This window comes from Cebidichthys violaceus, unplaced genomic scaffold (assembly GCF_023349555.1).
Source record: "Cebidichthys violaceus isolate CVI_PGR_0920_01 unplaced genomic scaffold, fCebVio1.0.p SCAF_15, whole genome shotgun sequence".
NCBI lineage: Eukaryota > Metazoa > Chordata > Actinopteri > Perciformes > Stichaeidae > Cebidichthys > Cebidichthys violaceus.
In genome coordinates, this window is record NW_027176318.1 from 8,765,883 (window position 1) to 8,788,148 (window position 22,266).

Consider the following 22,266-nt stretch of genomic DNA (forward strand, 5'->3'; position numbering starts at 1 on the left):
GTGTAGTGTTAAAAATGACCTCACTAAAGCTACGGAGTTGCATATTGGTTTACATTTCTACACAGCTTCTTTCTTCTTCTCCCTGCTTCTTTTTCTTTTGCCTTTCCAACGCTAAGACCGCTAAAAGGAAAGCCAAAACAAACAAAGTGTAAGCCCGTCCGTGCGTGGAGGCCAAGGGTGTGTGTCCATTTGATAGCACTGTTTGCTCTGCACGCTCTAGTGAAAGGTTAACCAACACCAAATATGCAGGTCCACTGGAGTACGAAAGATATTTATATGATGCTTATTTTTTCTTCACCGCAATCAGCAAAAAGTTGAGACTAATGATATGTGTTAAGTGTTAACCATCATCACCTCTGCAAGTGAGGCTGTTTTTGGCTTTGTTTTGCGTGTCCTTAAGTCCCACATGTAAATAGATTTCATTTGGTTAAGAAATTGGATAGATTTTGGTGGCAATCCAAAATAAGTATAACTTTTGCACACCTGACTGTAGGTTGATAGGTGTCCAGGAGATGACCGTACCAAAAAACGATTTTAAACTTCTAATACATTATATACATTTGAATCAGTAGTAAAACATTACGCATGTGTATCCATTCACTCTGTCTCTCTCCCTCTCTCTCACACACCCGCTCTTACAAACACACACACATACACACACACACACACACACACACACACTATCTATATGCATTCATTTCATCAGAACTCACCTCTCTCCACACAGGAACACCTCACACACGCACAAGACAAACACATACATATAGTGCATGCGGTGTGTGCTACTCTGCTTGCGTGTCAGCAGTGAGTACTGACTAAATAAGGCAAGGCATCAGTTGGCTTATCAGCACCAGCCAGGAATATATACCCGTCCCACCACTGATATAGCATCCCGCCATCTCACTCACACTATCATCTCTCCTGAATGTCTGTGCGTGGGTGTGTCTGTGTGTGTGCGTGTGTGTGTGTGTGTGTGTGTGTGTGTGTGTGTGTGTGTGTGTGTGTGTGTGTGTGTGTGTGTGTGTGTGTGTTCACATAAATGGCAGAAGAGAAGAGTGAATGGGAGAAACTGTGTGTTTTGATGTGAGAGATGAGATAAGGATGCTATCGTTTGGCAAGAGAACAGAGAAAGTGTGTGTGCCGTGTGTGTGTGTGGTGCGTTTGTATCCAGGGGTGTTTGTTTATCACCTGCTGTGTGATGACCTCAGCCACTCACCACCTGCCCTTTTTGGAGAGAGTTATAGATCAGCCTGTGTTTCAAAATGTGAACAAAATAATCCCAACCCACAGTACATCATGTAAGACTCCATCTTGGCTGTCCTCGATGGGGATGACTTCTTCTGCTCCAAATAGGGGCAGAGGTGCAATTGGGTTAATTTTCTTGTGTGTGTGTGTCTGTATGTGTGTGTGTGTACAGTAGCAATGAGGCACAAAGCTTACAGTAACTGTAAGTGTGGAAGGGACTGCCAGTCGTCTGAATCAGAGTCAGAGTCAGAGTCGTAAGCATGCCACATGATACAGTATATTTATCCCCAGACATGTCTCATATTTATGGCGATGTGATGGTGTGAGGTAACATAACAATTTATTGCTGACAGTATCAAATGATGCACACACACACACACACACACACACACACACACACACACACACACACACACACAAGAAATACCCGGCCACATGTGCCTCATATTATCTATATCAGTGACATTAATGACCAACGTCACTGCCAGCTTGTACATACGAAAGAGCTATTAATAATGTAGCTGATGCAATGGCGCATGCATGGGGAGTTAGTTGAGCAGTTTTCAAATGACCCACAGTGAAACAAAATTACGTTATGTCGTGTTCTCTTCTGATTTATGGTAAATCAGAGTTAGCAGATAGATGACAGTCGATGGAACCACCGAAGGAGTGTTAGAGGAATTCATATAAGGAAAGGCCGATGTTGCGCTAAGCTATAAGGGCTTGGTAAAAGGGAAACTTTTTCATATTTATATATTCTACTATGTACAACAATAATAGAATAATCCCTTGTGTTCAAAGTAATTAATGGCGTCTACAGTTCAATACGCAAAATCAATTTAAAAGGAGGTGATGTTAAAAATCAGAGCATATAACCAGGCAGAGGGGAACAGACGAATACATGCTAAGACACTCATTACATTCTAGTAAAGGTGTATCTCTCATTCTACAGACACAACGCTACATCACTGTTGCCGTTGATACACATTATGATGCCATGCTGCATCCCAGAATAAAGGAATGATCTAGGAAGAAAATAAATGAACACGTTTTCAGAGTGAGAGTATTATTTCATCTTTTTCTCTCCATTCCCAAGTGGAGAAAATGTTGGCAGAAATCAACCCTCAGCCTGCAGTAGTTTACACCAACAGAGTGGGTTTGATAAGGGAAAGAAAGTGTCGATGACGGCTGGACTCATTGTCTGAGATAGATATATTGTCTGACTTACACTTACACTGTATGAAAGCTTTGCTTCTGGGGGAGTAGAGGAGAAGGCCTGTGGGGAGTGGCTGTGTGTAAATGCGAGTGGAGCGCTGGCCTGTGCCGATAGCAGCCGTGATAGGATTGGGTTTCACCAAATTGCCATTACACTGTGTGGCTGTGGCTTGCAATCTCTCTAAGAATGGCACATAATTCTGCAGCTTCTCAAGAAGGAGTAGGATGAGTCAGGCAGGCGGGTGGTCAGAGGGAGGAGTCATGGGGAGTCCGAGGCTGTTATGAAGAGGTTAACTCGTGTAGCGGTTCACCTGCAATCATTCAAAAATGCAAAAGTACTCCTTATACAGATGGTTTACCCACTCCTCCATTCCCTCTGTAATCTGTCTTTAACTCAGTTAATGTAGAGTTTCCTACAACACTGTACTCCCTCCATTATTAAACAGTGAATGTGATTGTAGCGTATCTACTTGTCTCTGAAGGAACTGTTTATGTAACAGCGGATAATAAGAACCTTAGTCGGTGGAGTGAGTTGGATATGGTATTAGACACACTGTGATTTCAAATGTACAGAAATAACGAGTACAAGCAAATAGCGTTTCTGTTCAGTGAGCTCGATCTCCAAGGATTTCCCCGTGTGTGTTCATGTGTGTGTTCATGTGTGTGTTCATGTGTGTGCGCGATCCTCCTGAGAATTTCCCATGACATGACAAGACATTGTGTAAAAAATCCCAAATGTCAATGTGCAATCGTGTCTAACTACATGCACCTGTTCAAGAACTGTTATTATGTGTACGTTATTTTACAGTGGTTCATTATGTATATCAATACTCAAACACGTGTGCAACATGGATCAATGGCTCTTAAGTCTACTGATGAGGTGAATCCAGATAAGAGTCATTGATTTACAAGTCCATAACAATTACATTAGAATGAGCTGTGGGCTCTGCTAAAGGTGCTGCAGCTCAATATCACAAAGAGATCCTTAGTAACTGTCAATTTAGTGTTATTGTGATGCTTGAGCCGCTCCAGAGGCAGCAACATTGGTAGGGAATAAACCTGTTAACTCCTCAAAATAGTGTCCACAGACTTGCAGACTGTGACTTAAAGTAGATATGCAGTGGGAAAGCAAAACACACTCTTTTATTGTATTTTATTTCACATATCGTCCTAACTGTGTGTTTTGTATTTTGGTGACCTGATTTTAGCTATTTAGACCTTTGCATATATATTATAGAGATGGTTTATATGGTTGACATCTTCTATCACAGTATTTGTAATTTTCATATTGCAATATTGTACTATATTTTGATTGGGACTTCAAGTAGCAATTTATTTCATTATTGATTAATCATTCTTCAAAGGTCTTGCTTGCTTGCGATGCAAAAATATTCAGTATCAGAATTTTGACAATTTTTTCTCAAAACTATTAACTTAACTGTCAAAGTTGTTGCAGATCATTTTAAATTAAATTAATTGATTAGCAGTTGCAGCACTAAACAAGATAAAGTTCAATACTGCCATAAATCAGCTCACTGAACTACTAAACTGATAGGTACCAAAGAGTGACTGGTATTGTCTCACTGTATATATCATCCAACCATATTCATACATAACATCACATTAAATATCCCCTGTAATGTCTTTAAAATGCACAGATAGTTGGCATCCTCTTCTCTGCGGCACAAAGTGAGTCTGTTTCAAATTGTGTTGCCTGAAGCAACTCTTAAAATCGGTCTGTTTTTTTTGTTTTGTACCTGCTAACGCAGTCGTGTGTCATTGACCTCTGGATACTAACGTGCCCTCGCTAAATCTGTTCAGCCGCTCTGATTGGCTTGCTAGGCCGCTTTCACTCCAGATGTTCACGGATTGGATTACGAAATCATCACGTCTCTTGTTGATTCGGAGTATTGCTTTTCCGCTTTGAATCCCTTCGTGAAGCATGCAACCGCTCATGCAATCTCACGCATAGATGATGTGTGAGTCCGTGATGCATTTTCTTTAGGATTTGTATGAGTCGGTCTGTTTTGCTGTTAGCATGGCTTTGCATTGAATATATCTATCATCTACTTACTTATCTTTTCACAATATTCCACTCCATTATATTATTATAATGATGCAGACGCTGACACATACATAGTTAGCAGTTACAGTCAATCATAGTGAGGCATTATTGTACATATGAGTTGTATATATGTGTTTTTCATAGTAGTTTGCTTTTTCAGTCACGTGTCTTCTATTTAGCTCACGAAATAGCATTAAAAGATAGATTGCATGATCATAATTTTGCAGCTGTGGGCAGATGTAACCTAATGCTAATGCTCCTCTTGGCTTTGCACTGAAGAGGAAATTGATGGTTGTGTGTATATTAAAGTGTGTGCGTGCGTTTGTGTGCGCAGACCGTGGGGTGAGTGGTGGCAGGAGATTGGAGGAGAGAGAGAGCACAGACCATAATTAAAACTATTCCTTAAGCTCAAGTGGTTACCAGGCAATGTGACCTTCACTCGCACACAGGTCCAGCTTCGGATGTTGAGCCTCGTAGTTAAATGAGACACACCATGGAGTGTGTGTCTGTGTGTGTGTGTGTGTGTGTGTGTGTGTGTGTGTGTGTGTGTCTGTGTGTGCCTGTTTTGCTGTTTTCAGCCAAGTTGTAAATCTTTTACAGTGTATTCACTTTAGATTTGTCACATTTTCAAAAACGTTTGTGTGTGTGTGTGTGTGTGTGTGTGTGTGTGTGTGTGTGTGTGTGTGTGTGTGTGTGTGTGTGTGTGCAACACTTTACCCATACAGTAGGCTGTAGTGTGGGTTTGTTCATTTGCAAATTCATTAATACAGACCAGATGCCTGGTTGGACAGCTTGCTCAAGTGTCTCGGGTGGTTACCATGGTTACTGCCTCACCGGTGTCATCATCGTGTCAGCCATTTGTTGATTTTCTTTATGAAGTAGTGGAGTGAAGAGGCGTTGTTGGTTTCACATTGTGTTTATTCATCCTTTAAGGCCTGAGCGACGTGTCTGGTTCCAGCTGGAGATTTACAAAAGATTGAAAGACTAGATACAGCGCTATGAAGTCACCTCAGTGTGTCCTTTATTCACACTCATTCCCAGCGGGTCTCATTATGGCACGTCTAACTAATGGTCCTTTTCAACTTCTCATGTAGATTTGGTGTGTGTGTGTGTGTTTGTGTGTGTAAATCAGAGTGAACACAGTCATTTGCATGAGAGGTAGCCCAATTTATAAGGTGCTGTTTAAAAGCTTTTGCTTGCATGTCTGCATTGTGTATATGCTGCAAGTGTTTAATGGCTGCATAGTCGTGTGACAACAAATCTTGATTTGCATCAGCAGAGCCCAGTTTGTGTGTGTGTGTGTGTGTGTGTGTGTGTGTGTGTGTGTGTGTGTGTGTGTGTGTGTGTGTGTGTGTGCTGCAGCTTGTGAGCGTGAAAACAGACAACTGCTGCCTGACTCAAACACAAAACCTGTAGATCCAGTCCTGAGATTCATCTTGAGTTCAGAATGTTGACTTAAGTGATGTTTTTGTCAGTTAATGTTTTGCTTGCTTTCATTTTGGTGCTGAAACAATTAGTCAGTGTGTCAATCAGTCAATTGACAGAGAGTGAACCACAATTTTACAACAATTAATAATAGATTAATTGTTTAAGTCAAGCAGGGATACCAAATATCCCTTTCTGTGTGTTGTCATTTTAAATTGAATATTTTGAGCTTTTTTTCTCCAAAATCGTAATTGTTTATCATTGTGATTATTCTTTATTTCACCCGTATTGTGTCATCTAGTTATTTGTTTTTTGGAGATTTTTGTTTACTTTCGTTTTTCTGCTTATTTTGTGTGCTTCATGTTGTTTTAATTTTTTTGTTGTATTTTTCTAAATTATGTTAGCTTAGTTTTTTTTTTTTCTTTCCTTTATTGTTATTGGGGTGGGGGTTTCTCCTTATATTGAGGGAGGTCCGTTGTATATGCCTGTGGCCTCTTGACCTTTCCTATTACATTCTTATCTTTTTTAACTATCGGGATTTTATGAAGTCTTATGTGTGTGCAAATTTTAAAAAAGATGAATAGGGCTCAGGGATTGTTATGGTGCTAAAAATGTATTGAGTAGCTCGCCATCACTCAACAAATGTAGGAGAGACACTAAATTTCATAATGATTTCAAATAATCTGTATTTAGCGTGGATTGGTCATCTGGCCCGATAAACTAAATACAGATTTGAGAACCCTAACATTTTATGGACAAAACAATTATGAGAGAATCAGAGAAATGATCAATAATGGAAATAATATTTGCAACAGTGCTTTCATCAGTAAACTTTGCATTCAGTGAGGTTGTGCGCTTCAGACAACTATACTGTACTCACTTATCTTAATTTACAACAATTAGATGAATGGCCAATTTCTCATATTAGTAACAGAGTTACATGTGAGTTAAGTGTTTTCTTTGCAGTAAGGCGTCCATTCATGTTTTATTTCATGTTTTCTACATGTTTCTTGTTGATAATTCGGATAACATCAAGGCTTAAAAAATGGTAGATATTTCAGGCCATGTTGGCTTGATTGACAGGTGTCTCAGCTTTAATAGTGTCTGTTTCCTCATCCCTTCTTAAAATTGTCTGCCTCAAAGCGACAGTAAAAATCAAATTCAAGCTTCAAAACGTCACAGTTAGGCTACAACATAGCCGTTTCCCTTGCAGTGTATGGTTTGGCCACCATCGCCCTCCTCCCCCCGTTTGTGTCATTAGCTGTATCAGCTGTGGCCATGTTTCACTAGCAGTGTTGACACAAAGAGCACAGAGCTGAGGTCTGAATCCCTGCCATTGCCCTTCACCAAAACCAGAGGGATCATCTCAGCAAGGGATTCTGTGTCACTCTCTCAACGCGACTCACATTGCAGTCAGAGGAGTCCGTATCAGACCTTCAAACACAACAGCGCTCTAAACATGTACCACACAAACGCATAGCACAGTATTTATTAGGATAAAGTAATTCCGTATACGCATATTCGCAGTTTCTGAGAAACACCTTGACACATTCACACACTAAAATCCTGATACAGAGGCACACACACATACACACACACACACACATACCTGTACCATGTTTTTTTGGACGAAGGCCAGATGGAGTCTCAGTGGAGAGCTCCTGAATAGAGAACACCAGTGAGAGAAGATTAGGTATGTTTGTAATCCACAGCCCAAAATGTCAGTCGAGTCTGGGGATTTTTTTTTCCAGTTTAATCAAAACGGATTCTTCTCATTCTTCTTCCTAGAAATGTCTCTACCGACCAGTTTATCCTTTGTATCATGAATAACACTATTATTTGGGACTAAATAAAAATGGATCCTGAATCATAAAGATACAGATACAAAATACTACAACACATTCAATTATATTATAGTTAAGTTTTCACAAATGTGTGGAACTAAAACCACAACTTTTTAAATTGAGGTTGTTTTTTATAAAGTTAATACAAATATATAACTTAATTAGTGATCTTTAGAGATGCTGGTAGATTTTGTTTTAACCCTCAGACAGAGCCAAGCAGTTTGCTTCTGTTTCCAGTCTGTTTTGATCAGCTGACCACCTGGCTGTAGCTTCATATCCTCCTCCTTATCTAACTCTCAGCACGAAAGGGAATGTATTTCCCAAATATTGCATCATTCCCTTTAAGCTATGTCATACAGTGCTGTGCTTTTAGTCAAGATTATTGTTTTCCACCAGGGATTCTGGAGATAGTCAGTGTGTTTTTCTCATGTACCCCTTCATTCTACAATATTCTGCTGTAGACAAAGGTGTTTGCATTGCTGGACACAGCCATGTTTCATGCCTGCTCATTGATCCATTTCCCTGCACCTTGCCTTGTGCTTTCACCCTTGCAAGCGTTTTTCATACTGTTGCGCCATTTACATTATTCAAGTGCCTGTTTTTTGTTTTTTTTCAGTGCTCTATGCATTTGTGTTCGCATACTGTGCCATGCTACCTTGAACAAACCTTGTGTGTTTAGTGTTTATTGTAAAGAAAAACATTTTGTTATTCAGAAAGCATATGATTCTGTTGGGCCAGTCATAAGAATGGGGGAAAATTCAATAAGCCTAATTGATCTTAGATGCTGCTTTTCTATGTTGGGCTTACATATCTCTACTGAAAAGAGTAACAGGATGGAAAAAGAGAAAGACGGGGAATGTTCCCAGAGCCCCAGCCTGCCAAACCACCAGGATGTCCTGAGATCTAAAACGCTTCGAGTACAGTAGCCATGCCCAAATATTCTCATTGTACTGCTCCATAGCTCTCTCTCCAGGATAAAGTTAGCTTATCTCATAATAACAGCTACTTTGTCTCCCATTTAAAACCTCATTTGCTGTAGCCATTGTCCCCCCACCACTGCAGACCCTGGTAATGTGAGCCCAGACCTCAACCCAGGAATAATTCCTGAATAATTTCAGAGTTGGTTTTAGCTAACCACTAATGGTGTTAGTCACGCTTGAGTAATCCTGAATTAGCACCAGCCGAGAATTCAATAGCAGGCCTGCACGGATAAAAGAGATATGTGCAGGGCAAACTAAGTGCTAATTTGTGCAGACTTTCTGTGATGTGCGGTGCTGCTCTTTTGGACCTGGGGACTGTTTGGGTAAGATACAGGGCAATAATTTATGTTGCTGTATAATATCCTTTCATGAGCAGATTTGCTCACTCGGAACAGGAGCATCAAATGGAGCATAGTCTTGATATATGACTCCTGCTGTATGGCAGCAGTTTTCTCTTAGTCGTGGGCGATGAAAGAGAGTGATGATGTTTAAAAGAAGATTGTTGGGTGCTGATGTTTACCACGGGCGAGGTCAAGACTAATCTTCTATCTTATTTTATACTGTACAAGTCAGCATTCCAGTTACCAAGCTTGGACACCTTGGGTGGGGGGAGAGACCGTGATGGAGAGAAGGAAGATGAGCCAAAGAGGAAGGGGGGGGGGGGCGTTATTGGAAGAAGCGAAAGGGTGGAGGAAGGGGGGTGCAGAACTGTGTCAGCATATGTGATGGAGATTCCTCAAATAGGCCACAGCCTGGGGAGTGATGGACTGAAGCTTCACTCGGGGGAATATGCACACACAAACACAATCACACACAACAGGCGCATAATATAGATACACACATACGGTATTACGCGGGAGGCCTAGTTCTGAAAAACCTTAAAGGAGCGCATGTGAGCTTGGGTTTGAAATTTAACCCTACAGTAAAATTAGAGGGACTGAGAAGCATAAGTCAGCAGTTCTAAATTCCCGGGTGTCATTCTCTTTCTCTTTGCAGCTTCGTCTCTCCTTTTCATTTCCATACCTTTTTCTTGGTTTCCAACCTTTCTCTCCCTCATTCTTTATCTCTAACACACACAGATGCACATAGACACACAATCCACAGAGACAAAGAGCCGCACCCGCCACACTGACTGCCAAACTGACTCAACACTTTAATAAGCAATTCATTTGTTTGTCACAGTAATGAAACAACCATGGATCTCACCAGGACTTCATCAATATCATCTCCCGAGCGGAGCTTCAGTCCAAAACAATTGCTTCAAAGTATATGCTCCTTTCTACACTTTGTCCAAATTTCTACAAACTGGTGTGTGTGTGTGTGTGTGTGTGTGTGTGTGTGTGTGTGTGTGTGTGTGTGTGTGTGTGTGTGTGTATGTAGTTTTGTATTTGTGTGATATTTGCATTTGTGCCAGCAGGTGCATTTACGGATTTAAATACCTTGATTTGCTTGGACCCATCCCCAGCGCTCAACCTGACAGGAGTGCCGGCAGAACCCAAAACTAGACATGAACAGGTGTTGCTTTATATTCAGAGGCAGATCTGCTTCAAGCAAGTAGGCTGCAGACTGCCGACAAGTAATAGAACCTCAAACTTTTTCAAAGGTCAATCGTGAGCTTGCATATTGTTGTTTACCCAGACTTTGTTTTGCCTTGTATGTGTGACAATGCATTACATAATTTGGCATCTTCATGCGTGCTCCTGCACATTGTCGATGGGCATTTCAAGCCACAAGATCGCAGGGTAATGCATATTAAAGCTGCTGCAAGCAATATTTTAACATTAACAGAGGAATGTGTGCAGTTTGGAAGGGGTTGCTCGAACCCTTACTATGCAATTTCCCTCAGCCATACAAAGCATTTCATCATCTTCCTCATTGTTTCGGTTTAAAAGCCTCTTTTGGATTCACTCTCACCGCTCTCATGTGCTTTGCTTTTAACCATTTGAGGCAGCTGTTGATAATGCAGAAGCTCTGAAAATCTCACTGTACACTACTTGCCAAGCACTTTATGGCTGACGGACAAAGTTAGAGACTAGCTGGTGAGCATAGTGGAGCTTTTTAGCAGCTAAAGAGCCCGACAGTGAATATTGGACTATTAACATTTCAACGTTGTGTTTACCGCTTGTTGCGCTGCCCTCAAGTGGACAAAAAAAATCAATCATTGCAGGTTTAACAGTCCATGCATTGTGGAAGGTGCTGGTGTCGCTCGCTAGTCTGATTAAAAGTGAGCATAAGATGAAATTCTCCGATGCCCGGAAGAAAACCAACCAACCCCTTCGTCTCTACGCTCCACATGCCCATGTTTTCTCGCCTCTCATTTCACTCTTGTTCCACTGCTCGATCACACCTCTACTCCCATCATTCTCTGCCTGTCACCTCCCACGACCAGACATCCTGTCTGTGAACAGTCGGCATCGCTTCCTGGGTCTGCCCGTGACTTCATGCCCACTGTACCTAAAGGGAACTGTTAAAATCCTCAGGATATGTCCCGGGCACGCTGTATACATTCATGGCGCATTCATGCCTCCTTTCATTTGCCTGCACATTTGACACATTTCAGAAATAGAAGCATGTATGTCCTTGTGACAGCATGCGTGGCAAGTGGATGTCTACGGTATACATGTCAGTGGTGTGATGTAACTGGAATGCTTCAATGTCAGTTTTAAACAGGGAAGTGCTCTTTAGTGAGACTGTAAGTAAGCTGCTTTTAGCCACACCAGTGGAATTCCTGTGTTTGCAATAACTTATAGAAAGAAGCAAAGCATTGTCTGATATTTTATAACTTCTTAAATCTTATTTTTATCTGCAGCTGGTCAGTGTTTTCAAGAGGCACCCTGAGTGTGTCCTTTGTCCGTGGGTGAAGCAGGGACTCTCTCCAGCCAGCATATGGCTCCTAATGCATTTTAATGTCTTACTGTCCCAGCACATGAAAAAAAAAACAGGACAGCCCAGAGTCCAAGGACAGAGAAGTAGTCTGAAATAGAGACATCTGCCCGTTGGGGTCACTCTGACAGAAAGACAGAGGGAGGGAGGGTGAGGAGTAATGAGTATGAGGGGATGCAGTGTCAATAGACAGATGAAAAAGGAATCGAAAAAAAAAAAAAAAACAGAAACATTGATTGAAAGAAAGAGGGGATGGTGAAAGAAAGAGGGAGAGGAAGATGGATGAGTGGGGTTAAGCAGGGCACAAGGCACAGCTGTCAATACTTACAGTGATACTTGGACAGTCCATCTGGATCCACGTTGCACTGTCATGTATTGTGTAAGAGGTGCACTCGCTGTTCGTACTGTAAGCGACTAATCCACTAGCTTTAACTGATGCATATCGTTGCATATTTAGGTGTTTTTTGAAGGGAGTCTGGTGGCGGCAGTGTGTTGTAACTGTAACATCCTCCTTGCCAGTGAATGCGTCCTCCTATAATAATGGCTCTGTGTTTGCACAACCACGTTTACATGTACAGTATCTTGAGGTTGACTTTTCAAGGGATTTGTTAAGCAGGTCACCCCCTCGGGCCTCTGTCTGTCTCACCCTGTTACGCTCCCATAATGTCTGTCAGTGCTACTGCTAAGCTCACGTTGATTCCAGAATGTATTACTCTTCTGCCTTTTGGTTTTTGAGCATCAGCATAGTATAGCACATGTGGATGCAGGCTGCTGGTGTTAAGGCACTGCTACGTATTGTCATTACGTTTTGAAGATGGATGTTTATTGAGTAGAGTTGAAAACATCTTCCTTAGGATTCCCAAGGTCTATGAAATGTTGTAAAACATATATATATTTTGCTGCTGACTGGCATGGGATTGAAACTCAGCCATCATTACACTACCTGCTGTTTGTATAAGTTTATATTGTTTTAAGTCAATAGCTAAGAACGCCTTTATGTTTAAAGCTCCCTCTGATGGGAATATTCTACCTGTAAATAAATATCATCTTTCTTGTCTTCTTATTATAGGAACAGTTGTGTATGTCCATAATGACATTAATGCTTAATGGATGATCCATTTTCATGCTCTGTTTGAGTATGACCTCCTGATTTTGGCATATTATTTAATATTTATATAAATATTAAATAGTAAGACATTCAAAATCAGAAAAAAAACATATATATAAAAACAACAAGATAATTAAATGATACCATATTCACGACACCCGTGAATGACATTTCAAGGGGTTATTCCGAATTTCCATATGATACTATGTCATACCATATCATGTGATTGTGTGTGTGTGTGTGTGTGTGTGTGTGTGTGTGTGTGTGTGTGTGTGTGTGTGTGTGTGTGTGTGCGTGCATGTGTGCGTGCCTGCGTGTGTCCGTGCGTGCGCCTTTTGGGCTCTGCTCCAGTGTGGTTCAGCAGCAGTGCTCTGCTCCAGACTGGATTAAGGTCTTGCTTGGATGTGGCTGCGCTCCATTTGGAAAAATCAGGATTTGGATTTGCGATAGAAGCACAAGGGGAGGTGTTATGTTATCCCCAAGAGGGACAGGCTGAGTGATACAGCTCAAAGATGAGGAGAAAGAGGGAGGTATGGAAGGAGAGGAGGAGCAAGACAGAGAAAAAGATAGTAGGGGGAAAAGCCGATGATGATGTAAGTGTCATGGATGACAAGGCAGCATGCAGGCACAGTCGCAGACCAGTTAAACAATTGTTCATGTATGTTTCTCGATATCTATCACACTTCCTTCAAACATGGTGCCACACATCCTCTTTATGTTTTTGGAGTAACCGTGCACCTCTAATATAGTCTCTGTTTCTGCTTTTTCCAGAACGGCCCATGCCAGGACAAAAAGCGAGGCTGCAGACCAGGCTGCCATCTCTGCTGTGCACGACTCGGAAATTGCCAGGGCGGTTGCTAGGGAGCTCGCCCCCAACTTCTACCAGCCAGGTAACCTTTAACAACAAGTCTTCATACACAGCGCCTGTGTATATTTTAAAGTGTGTTCCTAGAGGCAAAGTGTGGACATCACACTGCCTCAGCAGCGATACGAAGATACTAGATACTTTCCCACTCTCTGAAAGAAACACTTGGACTGCAGGTGCACTGAGGGGTTAGGGAGGTCAGCGTGTGTGATGAAATACAATACTTTGACTATATTTCAAGGGGCTACATTTCCATAAACCCTTGGCAGGCTATGAATGCAAACAAGGTTTTCCGACATTTTAGACAAGACGTGACTGACCCAGAGATGAAGTTGCATTCCTTGCTAAGATTATCACAGAAGCCTGGTTTAACACATGAGTTGTTGCACCCCCGACAGTGGGACATTTACCCAGTTCCAGATTCCAGTTCCAGGACTGTAATCAAAGACTAGAGAGGTATTCAGGATGACTTCTGACACCACAATGGGGGCCTGTGTATGTGTATTCTGGATGGAAACCTCTTCTTTGCGCTCAAGGGCATGTTGTTACAGTTCGGAGATACTCGCTCAACTTTGTAGCCGTGCACTCTGCCAAAAACAAGTAAGAAAAGCTAAGATGTTTTCTGTTCATATCAAACTTAAGCACTTTAGTGGATTGTAGGTACGGTATGTACGTGAAGGTCAATGATACCTACCGCTCCCATACCGAGTAGTTCTCATCTTTCCCCTGCGTGGAGGTTTAACAGGCACGCTGCCATAGTATACAGCAGCTCACAGGGGGGTGTCGACTCAACTCTGTTTAGTTCATTTACAAGGTAAGCAGAGTTTTACAAGGCCATGCCAGACATATAATACTACACAAATAGTGAGGGGTACAAATCCTTTTTGGTCAAAGAGGTGGGATCAGCGGTGGAACACAAGGGCACAAAGAGGGCAACATCAGAAAAGAGTGAATCCAAATTGAATTTTTAATGTAGCATTGCCTTATTTTTTCCCCCCTTCTTGATTAATTCTGGTATTTTCTGGGAGCAGGATTTTTATCTTTGCTTAAATATAGTATAATAGATAAACAAACATAGAATTTCAGCAAAGCAAACTCATACATTGAATTAGTAATTTTAAATTGTTCTATAGCCGTCATTTGGATGGATAGGAGTGCCATAATTGCCATGTCATACATTTTTTTGTTTATTTTTATTTACAGCGTAAGATCTGTACTACAGTTGCCTCTTTCACTGTTTGTAATATATTTAGGCCTATGAGCTAGCCGACCTTGGGACTTTGCCAACAGTCACCATAAAATAGTGGGTGACACATAGATTGACAATGGGACCCATTCAAGCACGTCCCTCCACTAAGCCGCAGAAATGGCCAGCCCGGGCCAGAGACATCCTGCGGCTTGTTTGTGTTGTGGAAAACGGCGCTCATGCTTGGCAGGCCGGGTTATCTCCGGGTTCACGGGTCTGAGCGAAGAGTGTCCTTGCCTTATAAGTCAGATCATGAATGAGAAAGCAGGCGATGTCATAATAATGTGCAGCGCGGGGCGACATCTGAGCTGCAGTGTTCCGTTCAGTTACGTAAGCGTGTCTGGTAAGCCCAGCCGAAAGCCAGACAGGCACCTGCAAAAAAACACATTTCTTATACATAAATCTTATTTTTAGTTTATGAAAGTTATTATATAACTTTGTATCTTTCAGAACATAAGAGCAGTTTTGGGAATCTGGAATGGCCTACTTTGTGCTTTGGCACGTTATACCATGTTTGAGTGCAAACAGTTTCCCCTATGTGCAGCTTCCTGGCAAAATGACCACCACTGTTGTTAACTTCAAAGAAAAAAATGCACTGTTTAAAATATTCCAAGTAGGTGTAGAACACATTTCTGTATTTGTCGTTTTGTCTATCTCGATGCTACAGTGAATCAAAGCCGCTCAATCTGACGACCAAGCATTTGTGTGACTTTCCCAAACTAATCTGCTTCGCTTCCTCGATGTCTACCTCTACAGTGGAAATATTCTCACTTACCCACATCCCACAGCTTCTAATAAGTCCTCTAAGGGTAACAACCGGGGTCTAAACCCCTTGTTGTTTGTAATTGGCATTTCAGACTCATAGCAGATTATCACCCAGATTGGGAGTGTGTACTTCAAAAGGGAAGAGAGGGTCACAGGGAATGGGACCCTGACCTTTATGATTGGTTCACACACAGCACCCTGGAGGGGGAGCAGCAAGGGTTAGCAAGGCGTGGCCTGAGTGGTGACGTTAATTGGGCTATATTTGGTGCCGATGTGTGCTCACTGGGGTCTAATGGAGACATAGCTGAAATCCTTATGCACTGAGAGTAGCTCGGCACCGCACTCGCCACTCTCCTGGGCTGACGCAGAGCAGCTGTCCCTTCCTTCAGCCAGTCGCCAGGGTGCTGGGGGGGGGGGTTGGAGGAGGAGCAGGGATCCCGCTTCGCCCTGTTTGACCCAGTCAAGGTACACTTTGACCAGGTGAAACCATAAAAGCCTGGACCTGTCAGGGCTGAAAACCAGACATGAGCAGGTGCTGCTTTATATTCATTGCAGCAGGTGCCGTGGAGTAAGTTTCATGACAGTTCAGCTGAACTTCAAAGTTATGCAGCAACTTCTTTCAAGGATACAGCATGTTAATTATTTGACGATACCATTGAACGATACCACTTTTCCAAACAAATTTCAAAAGTATTATTTTGGAAAAAGTGCATCAGAATAGTATGAAAGGCAGATTTAAAAAAAAAACATACATGGTTCTCAAATATTGGGATGTATTTATAGCCGTAAAGTTTGTGTTTGTTTCAACGTCCGGATTTGACTCTTTTCATTCAGTGTCGTCCAACCCGCCCTGTGTCCATCAGTCACATGTCAGTTCACGTGAACGTGAGGCCTCCCATGTCCTTTGCATGAAGCCACATACAAACAAAGCACAGGAAGACCCTGATTACACACAGCCAGTCGCTACAGATCAATGGGCCTACTTTATTTGCATGTGTGTGTGTGTATGAGTGCAAATGCGAGTAAGTGTGCTAACATGCTCATTAGTATCCCAGTTTTGAGCCTTATCTTTTTGATAATAATCAAGATACTAGTGTGCATGTAAACGCACCCTATGTAACAGTAGCGGAAGTAATCTGGCTGAACAATGACAGCTCCCCCTGCCCATCTGCCAGTGTGAGTAGGAGGAAGAAAGAGAAGATCTAAAAAGCTACAAATTGAGTCATGAATATTAAATATAACAGTGTGGAGAACATGCTGAGATCACAACCCACTGAACAGACTTTTACATACAACAGTGCAGAATAAAACATAACCAAATGTATACCAGGAGAAATGCCCTTTACTACCACATGGAAGACATGCTATTACATTTGACAAGGAAACACTTAAGCAAACAGTTTGCCTTGGGATATGTATATTGTTCTGTCCCCGTTGACAGTAACCAAGACCTGTCATCATTCAAAAGTAGCAACAGCCGTGGGTCAGTGTTTAATTGTCATGATAAACAAGATTCAGGTGGTGAAAAAGATGATGCACAATGGTGATTGCAGCACATGCTGTACCCCCCCCCCCATTTACACATATACTGTACATTACATGCATGCACACGCATACCGAAGGTCCCCTCTTGCTGCTGCTCTCCATCTCATATTCAGGTCAGTAGGGGTTAGGCTGGGTCTTAAAGAGCCGATCTGTTGTGTTTTGTGAGAGTATATGATCGCATGTGTCAGCGTGTGTGTTTTGCCAACAGTGCACCGGAGCAGAAAATGTGCTGTGGATTAACATGAGGCAAACTGTCAACCACAGCTTAACCAAAAGCGTGTATTCTAGTAACCCCGAAGAGACAACGATGAGGTAAAAAGACAGTATATATTACAGTTCTTAAAAAAGAATAAAATGCACTTAACTTACATTTATTTGTGCTTATTGTACAAATAAGTATTTTTGTCTTGGTCATGATTAATACCATGGCCCGTTTTAATGGCCCTCCTTAGGAGGCTGCAGCCTCAGCGTATTGTTCAGATGAAAGAAACACCACAGCCGTTTGGGTAATTGAGTCCCAGTACATGTTCCAGCTGACCTGGAAGAATAGTCTTCCCTCACTCACCACAGTAAGATCTACAACATGCTAAAGTATCTACAAAACAACCACAAGTAGTGCGATTTATTAAAGTAAAATGTCAAAAAGTTTCTTCAGCAGCTTTCTAGTGTTTAAACACAAACAAAAAAGCATGTTCAGCATATTTTTTAATACAGCATTGCTTCAGAATTGTAGTGGAAGCAGTTTTTAATGACTGCCTTTGTTGCACTTCTATGTTAGTGTGAGGCTGTGGGTCATTTTAGAGCTGAGAACCATTCAGAAAATGCCTGGAACCCCTCGCAGGAATCTGTCCCCAAACAGAGTGAAACTGCTCTGGCCCGCCCACGAAGCCCTAACTCTTATTGAGTTATGGTGTGAAATTAAGCGCGGCGGATATATTAAGCCTCGCAGATGTTCAAATGTCCCCTCTCTAGTCTCTTTGTAGTAGGTCTTATTGGTTGTGGCCGTCATGAAACAAATTAGGAATGCCATGCAGCTAAAAAATACTTTGGGCTTATGAGTACCGAGGCCCAAAAGATTCTGCGATAAGGACGTTTACTCTGATATGGGATTGGCTACACTTTACCCTTTTTGTATTTGATGTTTGTACAATTGCTCCTAGAGAGGATAAGTGTCAAATCTAAATCAATATGAATTATTTTCCACTGAATTACAGAGTATAAACTTAATAGGGGGCATGCATATAAGAGGCGTCTCGTAAATCCTTTTGATTGCTCTCTGACACAATTTTAAACACAATAACTCAGTCAATACTGAACGCACCAACATTAGAATCACGTCACCTCACTGACTCAGGATATAGTGTCTGGTGGGGGTGAATAAGAGTGAAAAACAAGCAAGATAGTCTTTTCGTCTACTTAAGAATATTATTTCTTTCTATATTGTATTATTTCTTTCTTCTAGCTATATTTCTAGATATATTTCCCTCTGTTTGAAATTGTCTTTATGGGATGTGCACGATTCCTCTCTGCTCATGCCATCTGATGTACTTCAAACAAAGCAGCAATGTCTCTTTCTTAGTCACACTGACACCATTTCATTTAGGCAAAGTGAAAAAAAACAGGCAAACAAAGAGCCTGATGTCTCTAATAAATATGAATTCAGTACAGGACAAAGGGACAGATAAAGTGTCATTTTTCTCACATGCAAAAGGCATTTACATTCAGATTCAGGCCCTTGTGTCCACGCATTAGAGGACATAATGTCTATAAGAAAAATTCTAAACATATAGTAAAAGACCAGTGCGCATTTAGACTATACTGTGTCCACTAGCCCAGGACCTCAGTCCATAAATGAAAAGAAGTAGCCGACAGTATGAGCTTCCCCAGACAAAAAACGAGTCATCACTGCACCTTAAGGTCGATTCTCTTTATCTTCACAGCCGTGTTGGTTGGATGTTGAGAATGGATGTGACAAGGGCCTTTCCCGGAAAACAACATGCTGATAAAAGATAATGGCTGATGAAAGAAAATGAGCCTGCAGAGGAGGCTTACTTAGCGAAATGGTGTTTGTGACCCTGCATTAATCAGTCTATTTTCCCCCGTCTCCCCCAGTCTTTGCAGAATGATTGCATATATAATGTTGTTTCATGAATATTTTAATTGAAAGTTCGACTGTGCTTAGGGCCACCTCTGATTTAAATCTAGCTTGCGGTGGAACTCTCCAGTCAGGCAGGATGGATTGCAAGTTAAGAGTTCTCTATACGGCTGAACAAATTTGAAGAAATATCTAATTGTGATTATTTTTGACTGATTTTGCAATTGTGATATGATTTGCAATATTAGCAAATGATAATTTTTACATCTTTATTTTCTTTTTCATTGAAAAACATATTTGAATTATTATGGTGTAATTTTTGCAGAAATTTCTACCAAACAAATATGTTTTCTTAAGTCTAAAATGATGATGGAGATGATTTAATTTGAAATTATATTTCAACATACATTTTGCCTTGAAGAAATCCTGCGATGTGAAATTTGCAGTGGGCCATATTGCGATAGTGCAGCCTTAGTGCTCCATTCTCCTAATCTGGCATCGTTGGCTTGTGGTCACAGCAGAAATTTCAGGATTTTGCTGGATCTCCAGTGTCAACATTGAATTGTTTGAACCTCAGATAAGGTGGCATTTGAATCTTGGTGGGCCTATATGTTAAAAAGCTCAGGATATGTGAGCTAGGCAGATGTTTGTGCCTCTCATGTATTATCATTACACTCAAGTCACAGTGCTGAATGCCTGTTTTTCTGAGAGGCAAATCCCTGGTTAGAAATGTACACAGTTTTTAAACTTTTTCCAAAATCCTTTCGAAGAATAATAAGAAGAATGCTTATGGTTTAGCCATGTATTTTATTATGTTAATGTGTGTCACCTCTCTCACCTCTGTAGGACCTGACTACATAACACAACCACTGAAGGAGCCTGTGGAGATTAAAGAGGTCCCTGTTGAAAAGAAGGAAAACTCCCATAAAGATTCTCCCCACTTTTACCGCAAAGGTACCACTCCTCCTCGCTCCCCTGTGACCAGCCCTGTAGCCACGCCTCCCCCCTCGCCTCACTCCAGCAAGAAGAAAAATCAGGTCGCCAACAGCACCAGCCGCAAAACCAGCAAAGAGGAAAAACCGTCCCGCAAGACAAGCAAAGAAGAGAAGTCAAGTCATAAGACCAGCAAGGATGAGCGGTCTAGTCGGAAGCTGAGTAAAGAGGAGAGGCCGTCCGTCACTGATGGCCCTAAAAGTTCTCATGTACACGTCGAGGCTTCAAACAAACCCACTAATATTCAGCAGCCTACCCCAGCATCTGCTCCTGCTCCACATCCTCCGGCGATGCCAGTCAATGGCCAGCTCCACACTGAGTACCACAGTTACTACGTGAAGACCCCTATAAAGGTCCAACCGCCACCGGACCCTGAGGAGGATAGAGAAGAAGAGCCTACTATCCTGGACTTGGCACGTATGCCCCCACAACCCCCTAGGTCCTATAGTACCCCCACTCCTAAGCCAGCCTCCATACGGGAGAACAAGAGCGACCCGAAACTCAGGAAGCAGGATTCCCTAAAGCCAAAGAGCCTCGCAGACACAAAGAAAGCCAGTATGGAGATTGCAGAAAACACGGAAGAAACAGTAAGTATCAGTGAAAGGATAGACAAATGTGTTTTGGAAGGAATAGTTTAGACATTTTGGGAAATACGCTTATTCGCTTCCTTGTCGAGTGTTTGCTAAAAAGAAAAAAACTATCTTGTTTGTGGATATGGATGTGCTGCATGTTCATATAATTTGATTGTTGTTGTAGATTATCATGCGATATCTGATCTTTATCATAATGTCATTTTTTGCAGGGTCCTAACTCGATCCTTGTTGCTATGGTAATGCTGCTGAATATTGGCCTTGCGATTATATTTGTCCATTTTCTGACATGATGATGCTGTTTCTGAGGTAAGTTCATTTTCCTCAAAAAAATTAATTTGGAGCGGATGAATAAATGCATCTCTAAAGATGAATCTACCCTCTCTACTCCATGTGTTTGTGTGTCCAGTGTGCCACAATGTGTATCTGAAATGTGACAAGCAGCCAAATAAAGCCAAAGAAAACTGTTTTATGTTGCAGTGAAACCATGGCAACCGGTTACAGTTGCATCGCTGGCCTTGAAAAATGAAAATGGCGCCAGTGAGACACGGGGGTGGCCGTAGGTGTTTAGGAATCAGCGTGAAACCGACGGGAATCAGGAGGAAGGCATCACTACCACCAACCTGTCATTGGGCCTTCTTAAGGGCCAGCTCTGTGAATTAGCACTCCTCTGGCTTCTCTGAAAGCTGAGGTGAAATGTTGTGTCTAGTGAGATTAAAAAAAAAGATTAAAAAAAGTTTAAAAATACAACCAAACATACACAGTCTGATAAAAAGAAGTAATTGAAACCCACGCGCGTGCTGATCCAAGCACTGGTCTCTGTAGGCCACTGCCTTGGCAGAGAGAGCGGTGGGCTGATGGACTTTGCAGGAAGAGTGTGGAGATGCACTTTTAGATGACGGGAGCAAACAGCTGCCTTTCTATTTTGCCATCTGACGTTTTGATGGGGAGATGTGAGCCCGGCGGCCGAGGGTGGGGGTGGGGTTGGGGTGGGGGGGGGGGGGACAGTCGCAGCGGGAGCGTGCTCGGGTGTTCGGAGCGTTTTCTGGGGTTCACGCCACTCTTGCAACAGGAAACTGGGCACAGCCGTTGCCAGCAGTCAGTGCTAGCACGGTCACTAGCCAGTCTTACTCTGTTCGCCCAATCATCACCGCATTTTTCTCGAGTAACCCAGGATACACTGCTTTGAAACACTCCCCGTGCATGGTACAGTTTTAACGTTTGTTTTTGTTTTTTTGTTTTCTGTTTTTTTTTTTTGTTCAATGTTGTTCTCTGAATGTTGGTTACCTGCAGTCTTGTAGTTGAAAAGGAAATTTATTCTCCTCTCAAAATGAGTGAATACATTTGTTTTCCCTTGTTATTTTGACATTTTACTCATTTCTAATAATTGAGTTGTAATTTG

General features: G+C 41.9%; 1 protein-coding gene across 1 annotated transcript in view; it reads left to right on the forward strand.

Moving 5' to 3' along the window:
- Nucleotides 1–21,834, forward strand: part of jph1a (junctophilin 1a) — a 29,006-nt gene extending 7,172 nt beyond the window's left edge. The window contains exons 4-7 of the mRNA XM_068709842.1: nt 13,537–13,655; nt 20,128–20,861; nt 21,077–21,173; nt 21,345–21,834. Coding sequence (XP_068565943.1) covers nt 13,537–13,655; nt 20,128–20,861; nt 21,077–21,157 — 934 coding nt within the window. The 3' untranslated portion in view covers nt 21,158–21,173; nt 21,345–21,834. The remainder of the gene's footprint in view (nt 1–13,536; nt 13,656–20,127; nt 20,862–21,076; nt 21,174–21,344) is intronic.
- Nucleotides 21,835–22,266: the final 432 nt, after the last annotated feature.